The 26,947-nt window shown below is 31.1% G+C and overlaps 4 protein-coding genes across 5 annotated transcripts; 2 read left to right on the top strand and 2 right to left on the bottom strand.

Moving 5' to 3' along the window:
* Bma-pkc-1 (Uncharacterized protein) lies at positions 1 to 8,431 on the top strand (the record flags this gene model as incomplete). Its single annotated transcript, XM_001901872.2, has 17 exons — positions 1 to 77; positions 383 to 512; positions 613 to 744; positions 859 to 922; positions 1,111 to 1,217; positions 1,412 to 1,517; positions 2,096 to 2,199; positions 3,082 to 3,236; positions 3,479 to 3,590; positions 5,205 to 5,310; positions 5,652 to 5,788; positions 6,175 to 6,348; positions 6,670 to 6,824; positions 7,009 to 7,147; positions 7,245 to 7,433; positions 7,944 to 8,090; positions 8,279 to 8,431. The coding sequence occupies 17 exons, from the start codon at positions 1 to 3 to the stop codon at positions 8,429 to 8,431; spliced, it is 2,187 nt and encodes a 728-aa protein (XP_001901907.2).
* An 8,178-nt stretch (positions 8,432 to 16,609) lies between these two features.
* Bm2785 (Uncharacterized protein) lies at positions 16,610 to 20,166 on the bottom strand (the record flags this gene model as incomplete). 2 transcript variants are annotated; one of them, XM_043081802.1, is made up of 12 exons in its annotated part: positions 16,610 to 16,687; positions 16,930 to 17,095; positions 17,196 to 17,305; positions 17,367 to 17,462; positions 17,702 to 17,750; positions 18,008 to 18,072; positions 18,270 to 18,388; positions 18,541 to 18,620; positions 18,939 to 19,097; positions 19,481 to 19,544; positions 19,791 to 19,886; positions 20,109 to 20,166. In XM_043081802.1, the coding sequence occupies 12 exons, from the start codon at positions 20,164 to 20,166 to the stop codon at positions 16,610 to 16,612; spliced, it is 1,140 nt and encodes a 379-aa protein (XP_042937736.1). The 2 variants fall into 2 exon arrangements, with proteins under 2 accessions (XP_042937736.1, XP_042937735.1); XM_043081801.1 differs by having other exon boundaries at positions 18,939 to 19,106.
* A 1,028-nt stretch (positions 20,167 to 21,194) lies between these two features.
* Bm9978 (Uncharacterized protein) lies at positions 21,195 to 22,319 on the bottom strand (the record flags this gene model as incomplete). Its single annotated transcript, XM_043081803.1, has 4 exons — positions 21,195 to 21,363; positions 21,492 to 21,549; positions 21,938 to 22,162; positions 22,265 to 22,319. The coding sequence occupies 4 exons, from the start codon at positions 22,317 to 22,319 to the stop codon at positions 21,195 to 21,197; spliced, it is 507 nt and encodes a 168-aa protein (XP_042937737.1).
* Positions 22,320 to 22,742: 423 nt separating this feature from the next.
* Bm9977 (Uncharacterized protein) lies at positions 22,743 to 26,295 on the top strand (the record flags this gene model as incomplete). The annotated part of the gene is made up of 8 exons (XM_043081804.1): positions 22,743 to 22,795; positions 23,297 to 23,423; positions 23,505 to 23,696; positions 23,846 to 24,048; positions 24,378 to 24,555; positions 25,128 to 25,297; positions 25,733 to 25,839; positions 26,225 to 26,295. 8 exons carry the CDS (start codon positions 22,743 to 22,745, stop codon positions 26,293 to 26,295), a joined length of 1,101 nt encoding a protein of 366 aa, XP_042937738.1.
* Positions 26,296 to 26,947: the final 652 nt, after the last annotated feature.

Below are 26,947 nucleotides of genomic sequence, written 5' to 3' on the forward strand. Positions count from 1 at the left end.
ATGACAATTTTCAACGGAATCGCTCTTATAAAAGTTGTAGAGGCTCGTGATCTCCGACCTACCGAATGGTCGAAAAGGTTGGTACAATAGTTGAATGCTCCGTTTTATGTTTTTTTATTCAAGTGCACATCAAAAAAACGGGATAATTTTGTTATCTGCTTGTATTATAGGCCTGCTAAACCGCTCCGTATAAGATATAAATTCATAACATTTGCACTTTCATTATCTCACTCTATAAACTTCAGAAACGAACTCCAAGCATCCTATGAAATCTCTATAAAATATTGCGTTAAATTACACAGATCATTTAACTTTTGACATTGGTGACATTAAAAGGATGTATTGAGAAGTCTTTATTTAGATTAAAAAAGTATTTCTGCAGATTTGCAACCAATTCAAAAGAGACAGCATTATTGGATGTGTATGTAAATGTTGATTGTGATGAGAATCATATCGGAGAAACATTGACCCGTCCGAAGACTTCCATGCCTGTTTGGAATGAGAATTATGAGGTTCAGTATTCTTTCTGTTTAAATCATTGTCAATAATTTGAGATTCTAGATAATGGACAATATTAATTATTGCATTATATAGACTGCTTTGCTTTCATAGACTGAAGTTCATGATGGTCATGAGCTTGAATTCACAGTGTTTCATGATTGCGCCTTACCTCCTGATGATTTTGTGGCTAACTGTCGTATACAATTCGAGGATCTCAAAATTGGAACAAAGAATGATGTCTGGGTATGAACAAAAATTTTCTATAGAAGTGACTGTGCTTGAATTCGATGGAAAAGAATATTTTAAGAGAAATTTAAATTACATATTTTACCTCAAATTACGAGAATATCTTTCTAGATTGATCTGGAACCGCATGGAAAACTTCATTTGCTTATCGAATTGCGAGGTTCACTAAGTGAAGGTTGGCATAAATTTTGTATAACTTTTTGAGTTTCCCAAATTTTTAAGATAAACTTATTACTTTCAAAAAATTTTCTTCTTCTTTGTTGCTTTTAAAAATGAGAATTAGCCATGCAGTAGATTGCAAGATCTTTTTTATAGACTACTACTGTTTTCCGAAAAGTTAGTTCTAAAGTTATACATATTTAGAGGTGCCTAAAAATAATGTTGGTAAGGGAGAGCGGGTTTTTCGGGAACGCACCGATGCATTTAACAGTCGACTACGGCGAGGTGCAATGCGCCGAAAAATTCATGAGGTTTTTAATTGTTTCTTTGCAAGCAGTATTCATTTACTAAGCATAACTTCATGTCTTGCGTTTTCAGAAACGCAGCGAGGCATTTGCTATTCTTTTCTGTTTCCATTTTAGAAAGTGACATAAATTTCGAAAATTCAAAAGAAAAAAAAAAACATGTAAAAATCTTTAAACTATTAAAATTTAGATTAATTTAGGTTACGGGGCACAAATTTCTGGCCTTGTTTTTACGACAGCCAACTTTTTGTGCCCATTGTAAAGATTTTATTTGGGGGATTGGCAAACAAGGCTACCAATGCCAAAGTAAGTTATATTTATCTAAGATAGAAACTTCGTTCAGAGGATATAAAGAAGGAACAAGTTTCAACAAGTTCAATTCCTACTTTATTTTGATGAAATTTTGTTTTCACAATGAGGATTTTTTATTGCATTTGTAATTTTACAAAGCATACAGACGGAGCTATGGAGAGATGAAAGAGATATTCTGTAATACTTATTTTGCTAATGCGACCTTCGCCATATTAAAGTCTGAAAATGTCGAGAACTATAGTATTCCAGAAATTATCGTTCTAACTCAAAAATTGAACACGTAATCTGATATCGCCAGTATTTTTTAGCAAAAAACTAGATATGGTTCAGTGAAAATGTTGGTATCTGTTAAGTAATAGAATTTGATTTCTTGAAATTTTTATAAGAAATATATCTTTTTGAGATATAAATGTGGTTGTGAGGAGAAATTTATCTTGTGATTTATAAAAAATAAATATAATAAAACTTTCAAAAACTTCAACATAGTTTACGAATAGTTCCTTTCAAATTTCAAAATTTTGAACTGAGAAAGTTTATCATCACTTGAAAGGGAGTGAAATTCTTTTTTCAAGTATGCACAGTAGTTGTACACAAGCGATGTCATGAGCAGGTGATATGGAAATGTCCCGGAAGTCGGATTAATGCCATCGATGAATTACAAACTGAAGCAGCTAAGGTGAACTTTTCCCTTCACTGCTCATTGTTTTAAAATGTATATGCTCTAGTTTACTTTGCATAATTCGTTGTTCTTAGAATCTCAGAAACACTAGGAAAAAACATTGATAGTCAGTTACCTTTAACAGTTTGAAATTAAAATCACAATCTTAAAGTTTCAGCATTAAACACTTGATTCTTATTTGATTAATGTAGAATGTATTTGTTCAGAGAGAAATAAAGCAGTGAGTTTATTTGATTAATTTAGTCCTAATTTTTTTTTTTTTTTTAAAGTATTTTCTAAAAAATGTTGACATTATAAATGACACGGTTTTTCATAATTATTCCTCAATGGACTTTGCAAAATGCTACTCTTAAATTGGTGAAAGACTGGTAGTCTTTTATTTCTACTAATTCTTCACAATTTCCTGAAATTCTTTAACATCAAAAAGACTTCTTTATTACAAAAAACGATTATCAAAAAAGAAAAAAAAGGGATTCAATTAAAAATAGATTCTTGCCGATTTGCTTTAAAAAATTTTTTAAATAGTTTCTTCACTTCTCATTTCATTTTACTTCTTATACAGGCAGCAAATTGAGTTAATATATTAGTTAGTATTTCCTTCAAATACTTTTGAAGATTTATATGTTTTAGATGAAAGGAAATCTGGATTTCATTAATTCATTTTGGTTCTTGTAATTTGCAAAGATTTTTAAAATCTCTCGAGATTAATGCTGATTCTTTTCTGCTTGTTTTGGTTAATATTTCTGGTCTAAATATCCCACTTTTGCTTTTCATTTTTGGTTGCTCACCAATCTCCGATGAGTCATCCAGCAAATTTTTAAACCATGTTTATCGGACATATTTTTAGGTACGAATTTTGCTAAAACAAATGTCTTACAGCAGGGCCTTGGCCGATTCAACATTAACATGCCGCATCGTTTCACAGTTCACAGTTATAAGCGACCAACATTTTGTGATCATTGTGGCTCGATGCTCTATGGCTTGATCAATCAAGGATTACAATGTTCTGTCTGTAAACTTAATGTACACAAACGGTTTGTCACTTTAATTTTGGCTCTTTCAATACCTTATTTTTTGGCTTTTTAACTTTGGTCAAACTATTCAACCAAATACATGCTTTCTTTTTTTCCTACAAATTGGAAGTGCAGGTGTTGAAAACCTGCTTTTCCTAAATTAAAATTAATTTTGAAATATGTTCACTACACTGATCGAAGTATCACTTATGGTATAGCTCATTCATGCAAATATAGTAAAACAGTACATGATTCTTCTGCAGTTGTCAACGTAATGTCGCCAATAACTGTGGCATCAATGCGAAACAGATGGCATTGGAACTTGCTCAACTCGGTTTAACGGGTGATAAAATGTCAATTCGGTGTAAAAAAAAAGTACGTAATTTGAATGTTTATTTATTTATTTTTTTCAACCGTTAGGTGACAAATCATTCGGGAATAGAAATCCTTCCTTTCTGATTTGAAATTCGGCGTACTGCGGAACAGCTATAATCTCTTATCTTTTTTTTTTTCATCATACTTTTTTTGTTTGTTAAAAATTATTTCATGACTTCCAAATCCATAAACCAAATTCAAGCAGGAAAATTCTAGCCTCGAACTATATATGAGATTCAGAAGGAAAAAGCATTGATTCGCTTTAATAGTTGCAATATCTAAGAAGTGATGACTTTGCACTTAAATAAATATACGAGCAATTGTTTATGAGATTGCAGTTCTAGAAAGAAATTCTAGATATTCCTCTTTATTCAACTGTCTTTTTTTGTTCCAATTTTCCTCATATTGAATAGATTTTTTCTTCTCTAAGAGAAAAAAGTCAATAAATTTCAGAATAATTTTAGAATGATGTGCATGTAAGGATGATATTTATTTGAAACAGAATTTTTGAAAAATTTGTTGTCTATAACATTAAAAAACCAGTTGTGCTTAATTCACTAGTTCATTAGATCCTGTATCTTTTTTATTCATGTTACCTAACTTAATGAATCATCTAACTGTTCTATAGATGGATTTTTTGACGCTTTCATTTTAGCTCTGCGACCCAGAAGGTATTTAATCGGTTTTCTGAGAAAATTTAAGATTTCTTCTCTGCAAACAATTCGCTCACTGAATACCTGTTCACTTCTCATTTCCTTCTCATCTGCCAAATCTTTCATCACTCTCATCGATCAAATTGTGATTTCTAATTGAATTATGATTTATACGTTCTTCATATAGATACAGCAAGTGTCTATTAACAGACAACAATAATTGCTAAATATTGAACTGCTCTAATAGATAGATTGGTTGTTATCTGAAATCTACAATACACGCATAAATCCCGTCTACTATCTTTGTTTTAAGTTAATATATAAATGTTATCAATTCCAATTTTAGAGTCATGCATCAAAAGGTATTCTTCTCTCTAATACGACTTGTTTAACCACTTTTTTAGTGTGAAGTTTATGTACCTATGCACTCTTGTCATATCACATTCAGTATGCACTGTCATATCAGATCAGTATCCATTCACCCTTATCACCTTTATCACATCACATCAATATGCATATGCCTTTGGTATTATGCATTTATGCTTCTCCGGACAAAGGGAGAAAAAGCAAATATGAAGATAACTGATTTATTGTAGAAGAAGCGATGATGTAGCATTATCGGACAATGCTACAATGTCTACTTTTTGGTTATTTGTGTATTTCAAATCATTTCATTAATATATAAATATTTCTGTCTCATTTTCACTCCAAGGTGCACTGATTGCTCTTTTTTTTTTAAAAAAAAAAAAAAAAACAAAGAAAAATTCCTTGCGTTATTGTCATAAATTACTAACATTTAACCTAGATACAGCACAGTTGCACTTTTAGCTCACAATATTTCAGGATTGAATCAACTTGCCATTTAAAGTGATATTTTTATTTTTACGCAAATTAAAATGCCACAAATTTCATTCAATTTGCAATTGATATTTCTAGTGTAATTTAAATTTGTTAATTTCAGCCATCGATAATGTCTGAGGATGTTTGCAATGAGCCGAATGCACTATTAGCATCAGCACTTCCAACTACTACTTCAATGACTCAAATAGTTTTCAAAGCTGATATTGGTAAGTTTTACTCTTTTATTGAAAATTTTCATTCAAATTTCAAATTTTGCACAAGTTTTGTTTCACGATGCCACATTTCTCGTGTCGGTAGTCATTTTTTTCATCCATCGAATCATTTAACTTTTGTGAGCTACTAAGTTCTGTAAAATATCATAGCATATACCCTACCTCAATCTCATTTTATATCAAATCACACTGCTATGATCACAGATGAAATTCCTGAAATCATCTTTTTCCCCTCTTTCTATTAGTTTTGTTTTCATTTAAAAAAAAAATGAAATTAAAAAGCAAACTATATATGGACAGTTGATTCAAAAATAATGGGCATTATGTAAATACAGAAAAAGATGAAATATCGCAAGATCAAATTAGTGATAGAAAATCAAGCGACAATTCAACTATTTCCTCAAAAACAACCGCTGTAACTATCAATGATTTTACTTTTATCAAAGTTCTTGGCAAAGGATCATTTGGGAAGGTTTGTTTCCAAAAATTTTTGGGGACTTTTTATTTCAAACTTTAATCTTTTTATCCACAATTTAAAAATTTACATGCAGTATTGCCTAGGACATATTTAAATTCTTAACATAGCTTCCTTCTTACTTCTAGATTATTTTAGATGAAGATGACTTTTAGCTCATTGTAATCGTAGAATTAATTAATCAGTCTATTTTGAGCCTAGATATTTGGATCAGTAATATAACATGGATCTTATTAGATATTAGATATGATATGATTTAGATATGGTTCTTATTAGATATGGTTACTACCCGTAAAAATCTTTTTTTAATTTGATTAAATTTGACTGAACCATTTCTTTGAATCTTCAATAACTGAGATATATTATATCGCATTCTTTCCCAGGTAATGCTAGCGGAGCATAAAAGCACCGATGAAATATATGCAGTAAAAATATTAAAAAAAGACGTGATATTGCAAGACGACGATGTTGAGTGTACTATGTGCGAGAAAAGAATTTTATCCTTGGCAGCGAAACATCCATTTCTTACGGCGATACATTCTTGTTTTCAAACTATCGTAAGTTCACAATTATCTCATTATCACAATTCATCTTTTTGCTATTAACTTCCTTTTCTTGCATCTGCCCTGTTTATTTGTGATCATAAAAATATAGTCTTTGATTGCAAAACTGAAGTGTTGAATGAGCGACAATAAATGGGGAATTACATATTTGCATATATGTGTAGAAACTCGAGTTATTCCTTCATATTCAGCACTATTTTCTCTGCTAATCACTTTAATTAATTTCTTAATTTGTCGTATCTTCTAATTTTGTCGAACTGTACTATTTACATTTGTACTAATTCATCCGTTACCTTTTTGTCCGAAAATCTTCAGGATCGGCTGTTTTTTGTAATGGAATATGTGAATGGCGGTGATTTGATGTTTCAAATACAAAGGGCACGAAAATTCGATGAACCACGTGCTCGTTTTTACGCTGCCGAAGTTACCTGTGCATTACAATTTTTGCACCGTAATGCTGTTATTTATCGGTTAGATGTTTAATTTTGTTTAATTTACTTTTAATTTAACAAGTTACTATTTGTTTAATTTGCTATTAAACAAGTTCTGCTAAATTTTATTGGTGGATATTTTGTGTGTATCATTCACATCATCATTTGACAACTAGAGAGTAAGTATAATGTGATTTCTTGAAGTAATTTGAGAAATTTTTAGTGACCTTAAACTCGATAACATTCTTCTGGATGCAGAAGGACACTGCCGATTAGCGGATTTCGGAATGTGTAAAGAAGGCATTACTAATTCCAAACTTACTTCAACATTTTGTGGCACACCGGACTATATTGCCCCAGAGGTGAGTGTTTAGTAGTGATGTCAAACAAAAAAATTTGACAAGTTGATATATTGGTGAAGTTTTTAGTACTCTATTACAGCATAAAAATGTTGTTTAGATATTGGAAGAAATGGAATATGGTGTATCAGTAGATTGGTGGGCGCTAGGTGTTTTCATGTATGAAATGATGGCTGGACAACCACCATTTGAAGCTAATAATGAAGATGAACTCTTTGAAGCTATCTTGCACGATGACGTCCTTTATCCCATATGGCTTTCCAAGGAAGCAGTCAACATTTTAAAAGCAGTAATTTAATATTCAAACTTTAACTTAAGCTGAGAAATCACAGCAGTTCATCTCGTTCAAGTGCTGTGAATTTGAAAATAATGCTTATCAATCTTACCAATAATATACATTCACTACCGCATGTAATTTTATCATCTAATTAGGCCTTAAATGCAAATACCTATTCGTAGTCTATAATATTCTTGTAGTCTATAATACTCTGATCTATAATATTCTTTTATTCCTTCCAATCAAATTAATTCATAATGTAGCATCAACACATTATCACTATAGTCAAGTAAAATTAAAAATTATTCTTGCTTAGTTTAATTCAATATTCAAATTGTTTAGTCTTGATTTCTTCTGGTAAATTATTGGTAAACTTTAAGTAATTGCTTCCAGCTCACTTTCTGAATGATTTAAAAAGCATGGGTTCTTACTTCTTAGATTTAACAATAAAGAAAATGTAAATACTAAAACATATGTCCAGAAATATGCAAAGAACTAAACTAATTCTTTAGTTGATTTCAGTTAATGACGAAAAATCCTTTGAAACGATTGGGTTGTATGCAATCACAAGGCGGTGAAGATGCAATTCGTTCGCACCCTTTTTTTTGGGATATTGATTGGGAAGCACTTGAGACACGACGAGTCAAACCACCTTTCAAGCCTAAAATTGTAAATAAACTTTTTTATATTGAAGCGATAAAGAGGAATGAGTCCCGAAGACAAATGCGTGCTGAAAACAACGCCATTTATGGGAGTTAATGACGCTTGCAACTTGCTTTTTCTATGCGATAATCACATTTTTATCTCATTTAAACACCAAAAACTTTTGTCTGTATTTTCACTTGATTTAATTTTAGAAATCAAAACGTGATACAAGTAATTTCGATACTGATTTTACGAAGGAAGAGCCAATACTTACACCAACCGAACCGGCCGTTTTCAGGACAATAAATCAAGAGGAATTCCATAACTTTTCATTTGTAAATCCTGATTTCACACTTAACTATTGACATTTCATCTCTCTATCTTTTTTTTATTTTAAATCTCATGATCTAGTAATATTCTTCTCAGAGTGTAGAAATGCTTTCTTTGATTTTAAAAGATTTGGGCAACCTTTTTCTTGTAAATTTAGTGTGTCTCAGAAAAAAGTCAGAAAATTTGTTTCCATCAGGAAATAATGTCATTCTCACAAAAATTTTTGTATTTGTATGGGCTTAATGGTATAGACTTAATCAGTATGATTGCATAAAGATTTTATAAAAAATCAGAAATTCTTTAATACTTACATCTTTTGGAACCAAGACAGTATCAATGTGCTGAAGAGTTGGTTGTGGATTATTTGAAATAGGAAGTTCTTATTTAGATAAAACTGGGTTCAGATTTAAATCTGGATTCATCCTTCAATTCCTAATTCAGGTTTCTTTGGTTCAAAGCTTCAGCGACCATTTTAGTACTTAATAATTAAGTCTAGCAATTTACGTTCAGGTTCTGCTGTTTAGATTTTTCTTTAACATTATTTCTATCTCTATGAAGCATTCCACTTACCAAGTGATCTCATTTAAATTTTTTGATTTTAGTATCTCAATGTCATATGTGTTTTTATTTTCATAAGTAATTGATTGAATACTTATTTTTTTATGAACCACGTAATTTCTTTCCCGGTTTTTTTTTTCGAAACAACAAATTAACCAGTTGCTGTATGCATACGCACTGTTTTGCATCTTTATTTCTTGCCATGTGGCCTAATTTACGTTGTGTAATTCTGAATTAGTTCTTTTCTTGTTTGAAAAATAATTATTGGGTTTTGGTTTTTCTTTAAAAAATTACATTTTTTCTTTATTTCCTTAAAAAATCTGGTCTGGCAATAAGTTTTACAATCTGATTTTTTTGGGATTTAAAAATTTTCTCGAATAATTTGGAAATTCTTGAGCAATTATTTAAATAATAGAAATATATCAGTTTACCAACTGTTAAGAGCGAAAATCTATTTGATTTGATAGTCAGATCAGATATTTTTTCATCATATTGTCCGATATTATTGTTTAAAATACACCTCATTTTGACTGTACAAGTATATGATGTATTATTTTAATCGATCCTTTGCTTTTTTAGAGCTTATCCACCGTCTGTGTTAATCTGTTTATTTCATGCACTGCAATCATTAACATAAAAATACTGGTAATCTTGAATTTTCACAAACAGGTTATTGACTCTTCTAAACATGCTTTCAAACAGTCTTTTTATCATTAAGTAAACAAATTTTCCTTGGATCCATTATATCCTTTTACTTTTGGCGCAATTTTTAATCTGTTATTATGCATATCAATTACCACTAAAGCCGCTGATATTTTGCGCCATTGTCTTTGCTGAAATATAAATAAGAAAAGTTTTAAAAGCGGAACCTTTTGTGTAATAATAAATCTAAAATTTAAATTAAGAGAATTGTATGAAGCTTGATATCTACTGTTCATAATAATTATCACATGATTTCAAGCTGACCAAGACTTATCAAGTCTCATTAATAATTTTTTTTTTAAATGAATTATTCGGTCAACAGTATTGTGACATCTGGAATGTGAAATACATTCTACACCGAAACATTGAGAAACTTCCTTAGATGGTGCCAGCTGCAAGGTCCCTTCTTCCTACTAGCATATTATTTTTTTATCGAGACCAATCCTTGGTAACAGTGATACGAAATATTTTAAATGATTAAACTTTAATTATGAAACCTTAGAATGCTTTTGCAATTTTTAGGATCTCACAACTATCAAGGAGAAAGGGATGTATATATGATGTTTCCTATCCAGCACAACCGTGTCCTCAATATTGGGGATCTAACTTGCTCGAAAATGGTAACACTGATCACGGAGTCGTTCCAATAGATGTTTAGGAATGTTTGGTGGCTGATGTAAGCGTTCGAGAAATCGCTGATAATGATGTTAGAATTATTATCTTAAAAAAAACCTTGATCCCTTCTATGTGGGTTAAAACCCATATAAAAGAGTAAGTGATATAATCGCTTTATAGACATTAATCTTAATACTTTGTTTCACTTGTTGATCTTTTTATCGATCTTTTCGTCAAGGATATAGTGCTTCTCAAACATGATAGTGATGTGGAGATAATGATGTCTACTTGTGGTGCGGGGTAATATAGAATTTCTATTTTCCTCAAACTGACTTTCAGTTCAAAAAGTTCTAAGGCTTCTGTAAATCAGAATGCTTCAAAGACGAAAGAAGGCGTGTTGTCTGCAAAAAACAAATATCGGATAAGGTGATTCGGGATTTTGAATGTCGGATGTAAATATCGTTTTCTTCAATAAGATCTTCCGTGACCCTGAAACACCATGTTGAAAGAGAGTAAATAGGATTGTTACGAGAACGCAATCTTTCAGACCAAAAAGTTCTAAAGCTTCTATAAATCAGAATGCTTCAAAGACGAATGAAGGTTAGGAAGGATTCAGAGAGTATATTTCTGTACTGACTGATTCACAGGTGATCATTTTAAGGGACTTAAAGATGAAGGGAACATCTTAATCGTTGAATGACCTGCCATGTCTTTCCTGTTGGTAGGGTCAAATGTTTTAATGAAATCGATAAATGTCACGTAAAGTCCTTCATTCTGTTTTCTACAATTTTCTTGCAGTTTTCTGAGGACAAATATCATATCTGTGATACTTCTATTAGCTCTGAAACCACACTGACTTTTAGATGGATGTAATAGAGTACATCCATTTAAACAAAAAAATCAATTCAATCAACAACTTTTGAGAAATCAGTTCAGGAAGTAGATGAACAAGAAGGAACTAAAAGTGTTACAAAACGAGTATTCAAACAAAGGCATCCAATTCCCCCTCTGATTGTTTTCTCTTTTTCAATCGGGAATGCGGACAAAAAACCTAAAAAAGTGCAGTTAGTTGTAAATAGGATGTCAAATTGAATAGTTTTAAGGAAGTAATTAGCCAACATTTGTGTACCTACGACATAAACAAGAACACACTACAAAAAACAAAAAAAGGAAAGAAAAAAATCCGTTTATCTATATGCTGCGTTCACATCAGCATAGAATCCACCGCGGTCACACAATTAAATTTTTTCTGCCAAATTGATCCGCCACTTGTTCTGGTTGTTTCAAAATTTTTGTCAGAACTTAATGTATTCTTTCATCTTGAAAGGCTATTTTTCTTATTCTTATGGTAGATGACTGAGAGAGATGTGCTTGGTGGGTAATTCACTTCTTTGACAACATTCCCTGATTTCTTGGTGTTTCCATCCAAGTAACCTTTGTTTTTCTTTGGGAAGAAACCTAGGCAATCTGTGGAGATCTGCAGGGAAAAAAACTTGTCGGAAAAAACCAAATTACAATAATATGTCGAAATAAAACTATATTAACCCATAATACTAAAATTTATCTTAATTGAACTTTTTCTAAAGAAATATAAAACTGTTTCAAATTGCATCTCACGTAAGCAATCATTATCCCAACACTCATCTTCCACCGTAGTTGAGTTTATCTACTGCTTATCTAGAAATTTTTTACTATTAACAAAGGGCACGCATGTGCATTCTTTAATATCTTAAAATTTACTCCTTTGTTGCAAACCAAATTTGTTTACAGTGTCCAAATATTGCAAAGGTTTTCTAATCTAATAGTCATTCTTATGGTATGAGAAAATGACAGTATTAAAATCCATTTCTTACTGTATAAAGAATGAAGATCATCTGATATCTCCTTTACTCAATGTAATCATGCGCTTGTTGCAAGTCAATGCCCACTATATGAAGATTTAAACCCTTTTATACCAATAAGTTATGGTTCGGTTGCCCAACACATTCATCTATATCAATTCCAACACAACTAAGACAGTTTTCCAATAAAGTCTTTCAATTTTCGACAAATACTATCTTTAATATGTTGCCAAATTATCTATCAGTTTAGTTTCAAGATTTATTTGGAAGTTGTAATTCACCTAAAACTGTTTCTTGCTATTTTTGAAGCTACAGTCAGGCAGTGGTCTATTTAATAATCTGATATAATTCGGATATGACTAAGCATAATTAAGCATAACGTGTAATAATATGATTAAGCATAACTCGGATATGATAAACAATGTGGAAATTTCTCTAACGCATTAAAATGTAGTGGATGAGATATGCTAATGCTTGGATCGAGAATGCATCTAAGTTGTCTTTAGGCTCCCGACTAGAAAACGCTGTTTGTGATGCACAATGCTCTGATTTTCTTTTCAGATTTCAAAATTCTTGCCTATTTTGACGTTGAAGTTATTTAGAACTATGATTTTATCATGCACAGGAATTTGTTGGTAGGGCGAACATCGATATGAAATTTGCCATTTTTTACAGGATCAGCTTGTAAAGTTCGAATATATGGTTTAAAAAGAACAATATGTTGTTGTTCTGTAATGGAAGATATAAGGAGTGTCAAAAAATTCGAGATAAATTTATAATATGTTGAAATAATTTTGTATTAAATTCATAAGATAGAAATTTACAAATTAAAAATTGAATATTCCGTAAATAAATATAAAATTTGCATTGCTTGCAAGATATCATAGAAGTTTTCATATTCACCACCCATTTAAGCAAATGACGTGATGTTGTAAATCAACCAGCACTATATGAAGGGTTAACAACATGTGACAGTGAGAGTTATTTGCTCACGGTAATGATGCGCTTTGTTAAAAGCCATTGTGCGCTACGTAAGGAGTTGAAACCTTTGTCTAAGCTCAGTTTTTGGGTACTACAAGCTTTGATTCGGTTGGTCTTAACACTCACTCAGTTCATTTTCAACAAGCGTTGATGGAGAAAATAAAGACAACTTGGCGATATGCTACGAAATTGCAGAAAACCAATAAAGCTATTGTCGATATTGTGGAATTACAACAATAATAAGAGTACACAATACTAAAGACGTTTCCAAATAAGATCATTCAATCGAAATGACTTGTTGTCAAATTTAACACTTAGAGGTGATTTTTTGACCGTGAAGTCAACGTCTGAGTGGAAACATTCGGCTTTGGGTTTACGTGACTAAAGAACCGGGTAGCCGGTACCATATTCTTTGAGAGGAAAACAAATTCTTTCGAAGACAGGCTTTTCATATAGAGCAACAATTGTCCCAATTATATTGGAAAATCCCAATTATAATATGCAGAAATAAAATTGTATTAAATCCATAGAAATGAAAGCTGCATTGCTAGAACATTCCTTGGACAAATGTTCCAATGTAACTTAAGTTCATCTTGTTTCTCTAATATTCATCTTCCATATAGCTGAGCTTATTTCAATTATTTCTTAACAAAAATATGGTTCGATTTTGTCTCCAATTAGATTGTTTATATTCACTTCTTTTGTTATTTATCTTACTAACTATAAATTATATTCGAATTTGATAAGGTTATCAGCTCACTGGATCTGATTGTTGATGACTTAACAGCATTTTTCAGCTGACCTCCTGTATTGTAAATCATGAGTGCTGCTATGAGTTAAACGATTACTATATAAGCAATTATACCTGTTGTCAAGGTCAAGTTTTTTGAATAGTGACATTCATTGCTCTCTTACATCTACTTCCATAAGCTTTCTAATATTATTTAATAACTACGACCAACAGTAATCTTTATCTCAATAAAATAAAGATTTATCAAATGTTTTCTTTGCAAAGCATTAACTATTCAGTTCTACAATTTACTCGAACCAGACCCTATTTTATGACAGCAGTATCGAACGAGAATGTCATCTCTAATGCCAATCTCTTTTTTAGTGAATCGCAGCGTGCACAGAACTGGTCTAACAAACTTTTTTATCAGGTCTGATAAATCTAACAGATTTAAAGCCAGATAGTTGGATGATGGCAGCAAAATCCTAATGTCACAATTTTGTTTGGAGTATCCTTCTCTTAGACGGACAGCTTTGCAAGGCGAACGAGCTTCACCTATCTGGCTTTAAACCGAGTTAAATCATCCCTCTCCTAAGATGGTTGCTTTAAAGCTAATGACCCACTGGTCGTGAACACACTTTGTTTGACCCTTCAATTGAGACCTGTACGACTTGGGAGATTCTACCACATATGCCATCGCCAGCTACAATATTACAAAAGCACTCAGCCACAAGGGAATCCACAGGGAAATGAAATTGAACCTTAAAATTACTACTATATATTTCAGTTAAAGTAATTTTGCCTTATTCAAAATGAACAATCATTAGTATAAGCATAATGACTGTTTATAAACATTTCGTAGCAGTTGCTTGTTTTCTTTTACAAATGAATTTGTTAGAAGAAATTTAAAACATACTTTTGTGCTCCTCAGTCCTGGATTTAACACATTTCCTCGTATATGAAAATAGAATTATTTCTCATATGTGAAGATGCAAATCCTATCATTGTCATCCAACGAGACACAATGCATTTTAGCAATCCACCCGTAAACCGTTGGTCTGGAAATGGTTTGCTACAACATATTTGCACATCGCTACCTAAATTACATTTCAGTCACTGCGCAACTTAGCATCCCGCCAATGGTTGATATGCGAATTAATCAGGTGGAACAACCGGGAGCTTGTGAACTAGTGGATTCTTTTGAAGTATTTCGCATTCAGGTGAATGTTGATGTTTGGGGACAATCCGTTGTTTGGATTTATAATCTTTTTCGACATTGTCCATCTGTACCCACTTTCTGGGCATGACAGAATATCAAATTCAATCTGTGGTACAGTAACACTTTATCGAGCAATGAGAAAAACCAAATTCCCTCACATTGACAACAGCAAATTATTATAATAATAATTAATTAGAAATAAACTAAATAAACTGCAGTGCACTTGGAAGTAAATGGAGTGGGATATTTTCACCATTTATTCGTTTATTTGGTCAAAGCAAAAGAAATTTTTCAGCAGGCATTGTATTCTTTTGAGTGTCTTCTCATGTACACGAGGGGCGGTAATGGCATTTCAGGAACAGTAAGAATAGGAGAATAACTCTCGAGACTTATCAAGCGCGGTGGCTTTTTAAGAGGAGGTGTAACTTGCACTGGACTAATCTTATCTACTAACAGTGCTATTGTCAGTGCTGCTATTATTTTAATCACTCTTTTGGAAACTAATTTTATCACAATTGGTTTGCATTTTTTTTTTTCCTTTGGACAATACGAGATGTTGATATAGAAGATATCCTTTGCAAATACAGAGGACGTCAGCAAAGGGCAGCAATCATTTTTGATGTACAAATTAATAATAAAAGACTTTTTGATAAAAATGAAATTAGCTAAAATTTACATCGGACAATAATAAAATGAAAATACTATCCTTTACAACAGCAATGATTTAATTCATTTTTTTATTAAAAAAATTGAAAATATCTCAATAATTATAACTCTAGCTTTCTATTACCTGGTTATTTTGAATTTTCGTCGTGATTAAATGAAAAATATTTTGTTAACTCAAGCACAAAAATAGGCGATAACGGGTGATATGGAACTCTGAGGTTATGAGCTTGTTTGGGATTTCCATCTCTTAGATGAATGGCTTTGCAAGCCAGTACTATATATGCTTGTTTGAAGTTAGAGTTTCCCTTATCTTTAAGGTAGCTTTCCAGAGGCTATTGAGATCATCCTGATCATGGACAAATGTTGTCTGACCTTTCAGTTGAAGTGTAACTGGCATACTACTGACAGCATGCACCATTTCCAACATAGGATGTTCTCAATAGTTGGCATTTGAATTTATTTGTTTGTATGTATATATGGAGACATATCGTACTCAGCGGTAAGATCACTTAAAAGTGAAGTTATGTAGACGAATGTTGATCTCATTTAGTAAACTTGGTAATGAATATTCAAAATTTCGAGAGATTTTTGGCCCAACACAACACTTTACTTTTTCCTTTTCGATATTTCAGAAGCAATGTGACAGAATAACTAACACTGATAAGTAGTGCCACGATTGTTGTTGGATAAAAAATGTATGAAAAATGTATGATTGAATGGTTTTGTGAATGAATAAGTATTTATTGGAAAAATTACAAATATTAAACGAAAGAAATAAATCCCAATTCAAAATGTTAACGAGAGATAAAATAAATTCAACATGGTGAGTTTTTGGCAAGTCTTTAATCATTAATTTTAAATTAAAAGTGATTTTAAAAAATGGTAAACAAATGACTCCTTCCTATATTGGTACTTGTTCATATATCAAAGGGTTATTTTCATCATATCGCGTTATTTTAATTGGTTCTTCTATAGATATCTGAAAAGAGAAAAGATAATTCCATGTTTCTCAACATTTTCATGAACAGTTCATTGATTGAAATTTCAAGCATAACTTCAAGAAAAACTGAAATTTAAGGTTGAAAATTTAAGAATGTAACATCACTGTTTTAGCAAATTAACCGGAAGTCTGGAATTTTTATTCCATCCTTTATTTTTTCTCTTTCGAGCTTCTTGAAAATACAGTTCTCAACAATGATAAAAGCACTTTTAGAATCCTACCTGACCTAATTTCCGACTTCTTTTAGAGATTATCTCTTCGTTGCTTATTTCGTCGTTTAAATTAACCATTGATCTAACTGTATTGCTGAAGATTACCTCAGCAGTAAAAAAAATTTTATCGCGCGATTTTAAATAATCCAAAGGTGCGTAAGGATCCATTACAATTCTAAATTTCAAGACGTTTTAATTAAAAGGAAAGCAAATAAGAAATAGATAAAAAAACTTTTTGTTTACTGCAGTAATCTTCATTTTATGTAATAGTTGACCTAATTTTAGGCATCTTAACAAGTTTACGCAACCCTGCTTGAACTTCAAGTAATACTTCCGAATCCATGGGTAGTTCATCATCCGTTACTTCTCCACTATGCTCACTATCCTGAAAAGTAGATGTATCATATCATAATATTTCATAATCAAAAATTCAATTTATAACAAACCTTTTGTACTTTACTAAATTTACTCCAAAATGGTAGACCATCCTCGTCGAACAGCTTTCCTTCATTGTCTTTATTAATCACTCTTGAAACTGGTTTCTAAATTCGAGAACTTAGATTTTATATTTGATCACCAAGACTAGTCGAGAGGTTTTTTTGGAGCAGTCAGAATAAAATGATATGATTTTAGCTTTGAGCTAAATTTAGACTCATGATTACTTAGATTCTTGATACGTTTGATTCAACGTTTGATGCATTTTGATTTTTTTTTGTTTATACAACCTCGTTTCCTATTTACATTTCATCTCTAAAATATTTTGGTGGTATTATAACTGAACCTTGAGTGAATTAATTTTAACACCTTCCTCCTTCATTTCTGTCTCGTACCTAAAAATTTGTTTTTCAATATGTGATTTCAAAACAAAAAAATCCTTGTTCTAATTAAAAACTTTTACAATAAATGCAATCTTTTTGTTCGATGAACAAAAAATTTAAGACAAATGTATTGCAGGACAAGTTTTGCCATTGGTCAACGGCTTTCATTAGCAACTTTTGATATTTAAATAAATTATAATTAAATTTTACGTATTTTTTTAACGTTAGCTGCAAATAACAATTATCACATATTGGCCGTTTAAAAATACCTTTCAACTCGATGTCTGAATGGGAATTTTTCATCTGCACTCCGCAAAGGTATTTCTGGTAGTTCCTGAAAAATGTAAAAAACGAAGCAAGTTTATCCTTTCTGATTATCTTTTTAAATGTACTAGTCAAAAACATTTTTAATTAACCTCGTCTGATGTCCCGTCTATTTTGATGTTTCGGATTACATAATCATGGTTTAGATTTCTTCCTTAGGTGATATTAATGTTGATAATTTATATTTTAATGATAGAATTTAAATACCTTTTTGAAAGTACTTTCTTTCCGCAGTTCATTTCTTTTTTTAATTTTTTCAACAAATTTTTGTATTGAGACATCACTCATAGGACGGCTAAAGAATGCTTTGATCCTTTTTCGAACACCTCAAGGTAATATTTTAGGAACGAAGTATTTAAAATGCTAAAACAGAGATCAAGATTTAAAGGTAAATTTCGTGTTCCTAACTGCATAACCAACTTAACTTTTACCGGAATAAAGCTTCAAAATAAGAGTGCAATACATAAGAGTACAATACTTCTAATGCTTTGTCGACTTGATGAAGAAGGTGACGATCCGGGAAATTTAGCCCATCTTTGTAATGTTTTACTGGTACTTCTGGAAATGATAATGATACTTGCATTATTAGGTAAATGGTAATACAAGTGGAAAAGATAAAAAGATAACTTTAACCTAATCTTTTCTAATTGTTGTAGGATAAATGAAATCACCAAATTTTTGTTGTTTGAAATGAAGTCAAGTGCTTTTCGATAATCATAAATCAATTACTTCATATAAGATATGGAAATATGAAATACTACGGGGTCAGTAAAGTTTTATTATCATTCCTAATAAGAAAAAGCAGAATATGCTGTACCACTGAAATTTTGATTCTGAAGTAACATGAAATACAAAGAATAAATTAAATTAATCTACCGGGCTGCACTTTCTTTCTGCTTCTTTCGATATTTTTGCCGCGCAGCATCTGGCATCTTATGAATCACTGAGTTGCTGAGAGAAGAAAGAGATTCTGATGGCGCTCTTGTTGATTTGTATGATTCAGTCTCCTTATGATTCTTTCGCACTCCAACATCCCTACCTTTTCTTACAATACCTTTTTTATTCGATTTACACTCTTCTTACTTATTTTGAAAAATATATGTGATGCTAAACAGTTTCTCTAAAAGTATTAGAAAATATTGTAAAAATGATCTGAACAAAAAAATCAATACATCTCACATTTAGCACCATATTTTATTTATAATCAATGTAAATTTACTATATTGCAAGTATACCTTATTACCTTTCTTCTTTATTAAATAAGTAATTAACTATTTCATGAATAATAGACTATTTTTTCATTTCTTGGGAATATTAATTATATAATGTTTACTACATTTTCATCAATACTTGGTCTATAATCATGGCTTGATTGCCGTATAAGTAAGTAAAGAAAAAATATTGAAAAATTATAGAACCTTGGCTGCTCTGATGATTTTGAGATTGTCCTTGAAATTTTGTTTGACTGTCGCTTGATTCTTTCTAGAAAAAGTAAAAATTTGACTTGTACAATTAAAATGATAAAGGAACAATGGAATGCTAAAACAAGTTATAGAAAAGTGCTAAAATATTTTTCACACTAATTCACATGTTATGAAGTATTATCATATTATCACACTTTTTTTAATTACTGTTTTTTGCTTTTTTTGCCGAATATTTTTTGTTTTTTTCCACTTCACGTTTCGTACATAAACATAATCAATAAAAACTTTCGATTTTTATGCTTACTTGTTGATGGTTGGTTTCTGTTATGCTTCCACGAACTAATAGGTCTTTGAAAGATACGTTTTCGTAATCTTGATAAGAGTGATTTTTTCTGTTGCTCTGAAAATCAGCTAATTGTTATCTTAAAATTTATTGAAAATCATCACTTTATTTAAAAAGGTTTTTATTTAAAATTGGTCGCTGAACAATTTTTCATACATCAAAGCCTTGAAAACGCATGAAAATTTTTTGCTAAAAAAACAAAATAGGTCCTAAAACCTGTGCGAAGTACGACGTCAAAAAATTTCATAGTGTTTTAATGACAAAAATTTCCTAAAGTACCTGAAGTTCCGTCAGAATGTTTTTTTTGCTTAGTATGTTTACTTCCAATTGGTCCCATACTACTGCAATAATAATACTCAATAAATTAAATCCATTTGTATTTTTCAGTTCATTTTAGAAAAAGTCTTATGCCGATGAGGAAAAGCATAGTTAACTGACCATAAAAAGGCTTAAGAATGAACGAAATAAAATCAAAATGAAAAACTTTGTATACCTATACTTTCATGAATTTTGCATAAATTTACATAAATTCTAATATTTTAATTGAAATGTTTTGTTAAACAAACTTATGTGGGGCTTTGGGTTCAGACATCTATAAATGTCATAACTGATCAACAAAGAAATAGAGATCATATAATTGGACTTACAAAATTAATATTTTTTAAGCTCTTATCATCACTTGCCGAATATTTTTTTTTACACCTACCTGTCAAAACTTTTCCAACTTTGTTTAGGAAGAAAAATTTTATTTAACTATGAAAAACCATTCTATTTACTATTCCATTTACTTACTTATTTATGCATTCCTGATCATTACCTTTATTTTTTCCTCATTTGTTGCTATTTTCAGGAAATTCACTCATTCATAACTAGCACAGCAGAGATTGCAAATCTTATTGAAAAGGAATGATCTTAGTTCAGGAAGAAGTTAGGAAGCGGAATAAAAACCTTAAGTAATAGATAAGTAAATTCCCATTGCATTAGCAGGAAAATATTTCTTTGTCAGCGATCGAAATTTTTACAAAATCTTAGAGGAAAATTTTCAACAGATATCGAAGCTAATTTGGAAAATTCAATTATTTCACCTCCATACATCTACTAAATTTAACATTTATCTCAAATCTCAAAAGTTATTTCTTGTTGTTAATATTTTGCAAATAAATGTTTTTCTAAGTTGCAAAGACGTTCGATGTGCACTACGAGAACAAATAATTATGGCAGAAAAGAAATGCATTTATTTGTTTTGTAACTATACATACTTCATTGAGAAGCGCACTAATTTAATGATTTAAAAATTCTGCCAACTTTAATTCCTTTGCAAATATAAAAATGAATTAATAATCATTGCATATACTAATTAATTTCCTATATCTCCGGACACTGTTCTTGTGTTCTCTCTAAGTTATCATCATTATTTTTGTCCATATTACGATTCTGAGTTATTCGTTCTTTTGGTTTTATTGTTCCTACCTTATCTCTCAGGCTGTGCTTCTTCAATTCAGCCTTCATTTCAGTTGGATTAATGATTTCGATTCTATAAAAAGAATACTTTATGAACGAAAAGTCATGTCATTAAACATGTAAAATGAGCATCGAGTAATGATCATCATCATTGTCAATAATTATGTCTATGACAATGCTGATAATTTGATAAAAGGAAACCTTCGTGAAAGTTCTTCCTTCAGTGATTTGTCCCGTTGACGCCTCATAATTGTTGATCCTGTAAATCTAATGAGTGATAATCATAATCTTCTATCATATCAGTAATTTCAAATCAACTCAGATTAAAACATTGCATTGCATAAACATTAAAAATGGATGGATCCGATCTATTTTAGTGCTTCTCTAGTGTGTGCTAGTGCTTAATGTGTTTCGCTTTTATGAACAGTCATTCAAGATCACATTTATCTTTAAACAAATTAATATCAGCGATTTACTGCAGAAAAAGAGTTTATGAGTTCTTCTTTGTTCATTTATTAACTTAGGCATTGTTTATCGAAAATTCTACTCTTAATTACGAAGTGAGAACAATTTTTTCGAAACATTTGACGTATTTCTTGTCTGTTTTTGTTTTCTTTTTTCTAAACTATTTCTGAAAGCTTCAATACTTGTTTGTTTTCCATGTGCTGGCGACTCGTCCTTTTTCTTCTCTAATTTTGATTTTGAAATTTTCATAAAATCTCTGTTTTGTTTGGATTCCTGATTACTGATCCAGAAGGCAATCTGCTTCATTTTCATATCAGTTACTGGATCCTTCTTTGAATATGATCCAGTCTCATTGATCGATTGCTTGACATTCAATGGTTTTACTTCTTTTTGTTGGCTTTTCTTTCCTATCACCAAAAACATTAAATATATTTATGGATTTTGATAGCTAGAGTTCTTCTCAAACTTTTAGTCAGATGTAACCAATCTCAGTCATTGATTTTCTGTACCTTTCACTCCTATATGATTCCTTGCTGAAGTTGATTTACTTTCAAATAAACCCATATTATCGTATTTATCGTACGTATATTCCAAAGACTGAAAAAATTATTTCTTAATTTATAGAGAAGCTCAACTTTCCAAAGTATTACTCGCTGAAGGCGAAAACAATCACCAACCTCACAGAGTTTACATCTATTGATGAACAATACTTTGTCATGTAATAAAAGATTTAAATAGTTCTATCTAATATTTCATTACGTTCCAGTTGTAATACAATGTTATATAGATCACATAGCAACCGATGATAGAAAATCTCATTGATAATTATTGATGCAAAAGATGCAAATGTACAGATTTGCTAATTCCAATCGCTTGAATTATATTTAAGGTACTTAAATTTAATTTGCATAATTCAGAATCGTTAGGTAATGCGCATTTTTTTAGAATGAATTATTCGTATTTTGAAGAACAGAAGTAATTGGTGACATGCAAATGGATGAAGCTGATATCCGTTCAGAAACGCAAATAGCGCTTACTGAGTGCGTCTTATATTTTTTTATTATTAGAAATGTTTGTATTTTGTTACTACACAAAATCTATTTCCATCAAATAATTTTATTTATTAAATGGAAAATATCGGGACAAATTAAATGACAATAGTATTGTCCGATTTGTCTACTTTAGAGTTCCAACAATTTTGGAAGCATTAGTTAATCCGATGTTCTCGATTTAAATTACCAGCTTTTATTAATTTATTATTGATTATCACGTGAAGTGCTGCACAAGTCATAAACTAGTGCACGAAATTTGAAGCTTAAAAATAAAAATAGCAACTTTTGTGCAAGCAGAAAGCAGCTAATTCAGATTAAGATTTAAAAATGAGTCCACAGCTACTGTATGTCATCAATAAGGTGGGTTCTCACAATCTCTTCATAACACATTATTTCTATAATTGATTGTTTTATCATCTGTTTGTTGCGAAATTTTATTCCATTCTTTTCAAACTTATTACTCGCTGTTATCACTGAACATAGTTATAGTGATATGACGGAGCACGTGGCAACTTGTTTGAGGAAATCATCGGATAACATCATCTTACGCACAAGACGCCGTAATTACTTAATTAAAGTAGAGAACTTCGCGAAATGCTCCGAAAAAATCGCCCTGGTAATTCTTTATCGGAAAGTAAGAGGAACAATATTTGAAACAATAATTATTATCACCCGCTCAATCAAACTGATATTTCAGTTGATGAAATGCGGAAAGGTACCACCAGCAATTGATCTATCATGCTATGATGTCGGCGCTGTACGTACGCTGACAGATTTTATTGCTGGAATAGATAAACGTAATTTACGCTTGGGTGATAATATTCTCACTGATTTGCTTCAATTAGCACGCATTTTTCGTATGAATCAATTTACCTCTTTAATCGTAGAGGTTTGTTGGAATTTCTGAAGTTCGTAGCAAAGTAATAGAGAAAAAAGATCAATTTATACATACGAATGATTAGTGAATCCATGATTTCACTGCAATGTTTGCCAGCATTTCATAAGACAAAAGGCCAAGAGATCAATCTGAATGTTCAGCATGTAATCGAAAAAGTGGAGAAAGGACCACGTTCAAATCTTTTATTAGCCTTAAATTTGGTATCTTCTGATTGGAGCATGTTTTTGCGCATTAATGAAACATCCGCGCTTGTGGAATCTGCTGCAGAAAATATCAGCGAAGTTGCCATGTCGACTTTTTTCTACATTCTACCAGCAGCAGTTCTGGTTATGCTTTATAGCAGGTAGTTCTTTGATTATACAAGATTATTTATCTTATCAACGAAAATATAAGGAAAGCAACTTTTTACTCTTCTTATGCTTTTCTGCACTTGTCTCTCTCTCCCACAATTTTACTACATTTAATGATTTATCAATAATTGATAACACAGTTCCTCAATTTTAATAATTTGACCAGTCAATTCACGAATTCAAAGTGATGGGAACTTTGCACGACGGAAACATGAAAAAAAAAAAGTGAAAACTGATATTTAACATTTCTCTCAAGAACTTATAAGTTTAAAAAACTTTTTAAATTTTGTTTTTGTGATCTTTGATCGTCTCCATGATGAAGATGTGACGTAGACATATCATCCGAAGTGGAATTAAGTCAGCGTTTTATTCACTGGCTCAAGAAAATGATCCGGACAGATAGTGAAGCCGAAATTCTCTTCTCTTGCATCCGGACACCGTTCCTATCACCAAAAGATCGTGAAATCATTCGAGAAAAATGCATTGGATTACCAAAAAGTGTAGATAACTTATTTCTTTTGACAAATGTTTATATAACTACTTTGTTTATTATTTACAACAATTAATTTTCTTCACAGTATCTACATTGATAGCATCAATTACGGCAAAATTACTATTATTTGATTAATGACCCCTATGTGATAGACCAGTAGATCAGGTATTATTCAGGTAGCTTGTTTACAATTGGACACTCACTACGACAAGTTTGGAATTATTTCTTTCGATTTATTTACAGTATAAAAACCATTTCGTTGATTTATTAGCAATTTAATGGGAATTTCCGGGCATACTGTTTCGTACTCTTTGATATTATCATATTTTATCAATTAACTTGGAGAGCAAATAAATATTAGTTTTAGCTTGAAATTTAAGTAAGTAATTTCTAAAAACAATCACAGAAAATAATTTCCAACTGATTGCTTACAACATTTTCAAGTCTAATATAATAATAGCGAGTTACACTAACAATTTTTAAGATCAAAAACTGGTAATTGAATTGCTGCTGTACAAGCATAACTGATTATTTAAACTTAATCATTTTCGATTCAAATAATGAACTGTCGAAATTCAGATGACAAATGTGATTGAGAATACACTAAATTCATCGCGTAACCACCGTTGTTGCGTGATTCGTGAACATGTTGAACGTCACTATCCACGTTGTGGAATTCCAGACAGCAATAGTTATTTTAAAGTAAATGCCATCAATTTAACAACTAAAGCGATAAGGGATAAAAATAGGTAGTAAATAGCTTCACAATTATCTAAAACAAATAAGTAATTTCTGAAAAGCTTACTTAATAATTTATTTATTCATTTACTTATATTATTTGTAACCGATGGCTGTCTGCTTACTGTCACATTTGTAAATTATCGGCATTTCCGGAGAACGAAAGGTATCAGTTTGCATGAAGTAAAATATAAGCTACGAGCTGAAATGATACTTAAAGTCCAAGCTACAGTTTGGACAGTTGCATGAATTAATTACATATACTGATTAATTACTTCCAGTTGATGTTTTAGCTATCTTATGCAAATTAGTATATTTAAAAACAAATTTAAGGGAATCAGTTTGATTTATATAAAGTTGATATATTGTCTACCTAAAAAGAAATGCAAGTGAAAAAAATCATAAAGTTGATCCAGAGAAATGCAATTAAAAGGAAATGCTTTCAGAGATGAGAAACTTTCGTTGCCTTCAAAATATTTGGAAAAGGATCTTTTGACGGCTTGTGAAAGCAGCAGTCACTCGGAAAGCACAGATACAAAGAATCAGGGAATAAGTCAGAAATCTTTATTATACTCCAATTAGACTGTTATGATCATTTTTGAGCTTTCGGTAAATTAGATTTTAAAGTCAATGAATTAGCAAAAAGTCTTTTAGAAACCGTTCTAATGATAGAAGAAATAAATAGTCAATTAAATTTCAAACAAAATAAATGAAATTAGAAAGGTATAAGCGTGATGACCAATTCAAAAATGGTTGCCAGTGTACTGCATTCAAAGGCTATGGAGTACTTTGAGCTCAGTACTCAAATTTGAGTCTGATGTCTAAGATGTGGTCACTAAATCTTTTTGCTAGTCTCAAACATTAACTGCATATTCTATGGAAGCTTTTTTTAACTAAATTTTTACAGTAAATGAATAAGTCTAAGAGGAAGTTTATAGCTGGTGACAAAGATACTGATGGCAGATGCAAGAGACGATCCAGAAAGGATAAGAAGTATCGCACAAATTAAGGTCTTTTTGTTGAATAACTGGAATTGTAGCCATGTCTGGGAGTTTCCATTTAACGAGAAATATCACTTGACATTTAAACAGATTAGTCAGTTATTTAACGAATTCATTATGTATTCATTTTGAAGTAACACGACTGATTTTTAGCAATGAGAAACGAATCAAATTTGGGTGTGAGATCGCAAAAATTGCAGAAAAAACTATATTTACTACATTTGCATCTGTGTAAATCACCATATTATCGTCCAAATCCTATCAAACATCGGTCCTTTGTTAACATAGAGTTCGATTACAACAAATCTGGAAATGTTTGAATGACTCTTTTGCTAACACCATCGTGTCTAGAAAAGCACAACACAGAATTGCTTCTATAATGTTATTGAATTTGTCACTTCTGTCATATATATCATGTGAAATTCGGAAACCTAATTTTGCATTGATTTACACTTTAGACTAATCAACTGCATTCACATATTTTCAAAAAACACAAAAAAACATATATTTTGACATACGCTTATACATACCTCGAACAGAAATGTTCAAGGTATGTATATGTGGATGAATTTGCTAGGAAGCTTTTCTCCTGTCTAAAGGATTTGGATCACCTAAAATATAATAACTATATCATTATGTGTTGAGTAATTTAATATTAGC

Source organism: Brugia malayi (assembly GCF_000002995.4).
Source record: "Brugia malayi strain FR3 genome assembly, contig: Bm_v4_Chr4_scaffold_001, whole genome shotgun sequence".
Classification (NCBI taxonomy): Eukaryota; Metazoa; Nematoda; class Chromadorea; order Rhabditida; family Onchocercidae; genus Brugia; species Brugia malayi.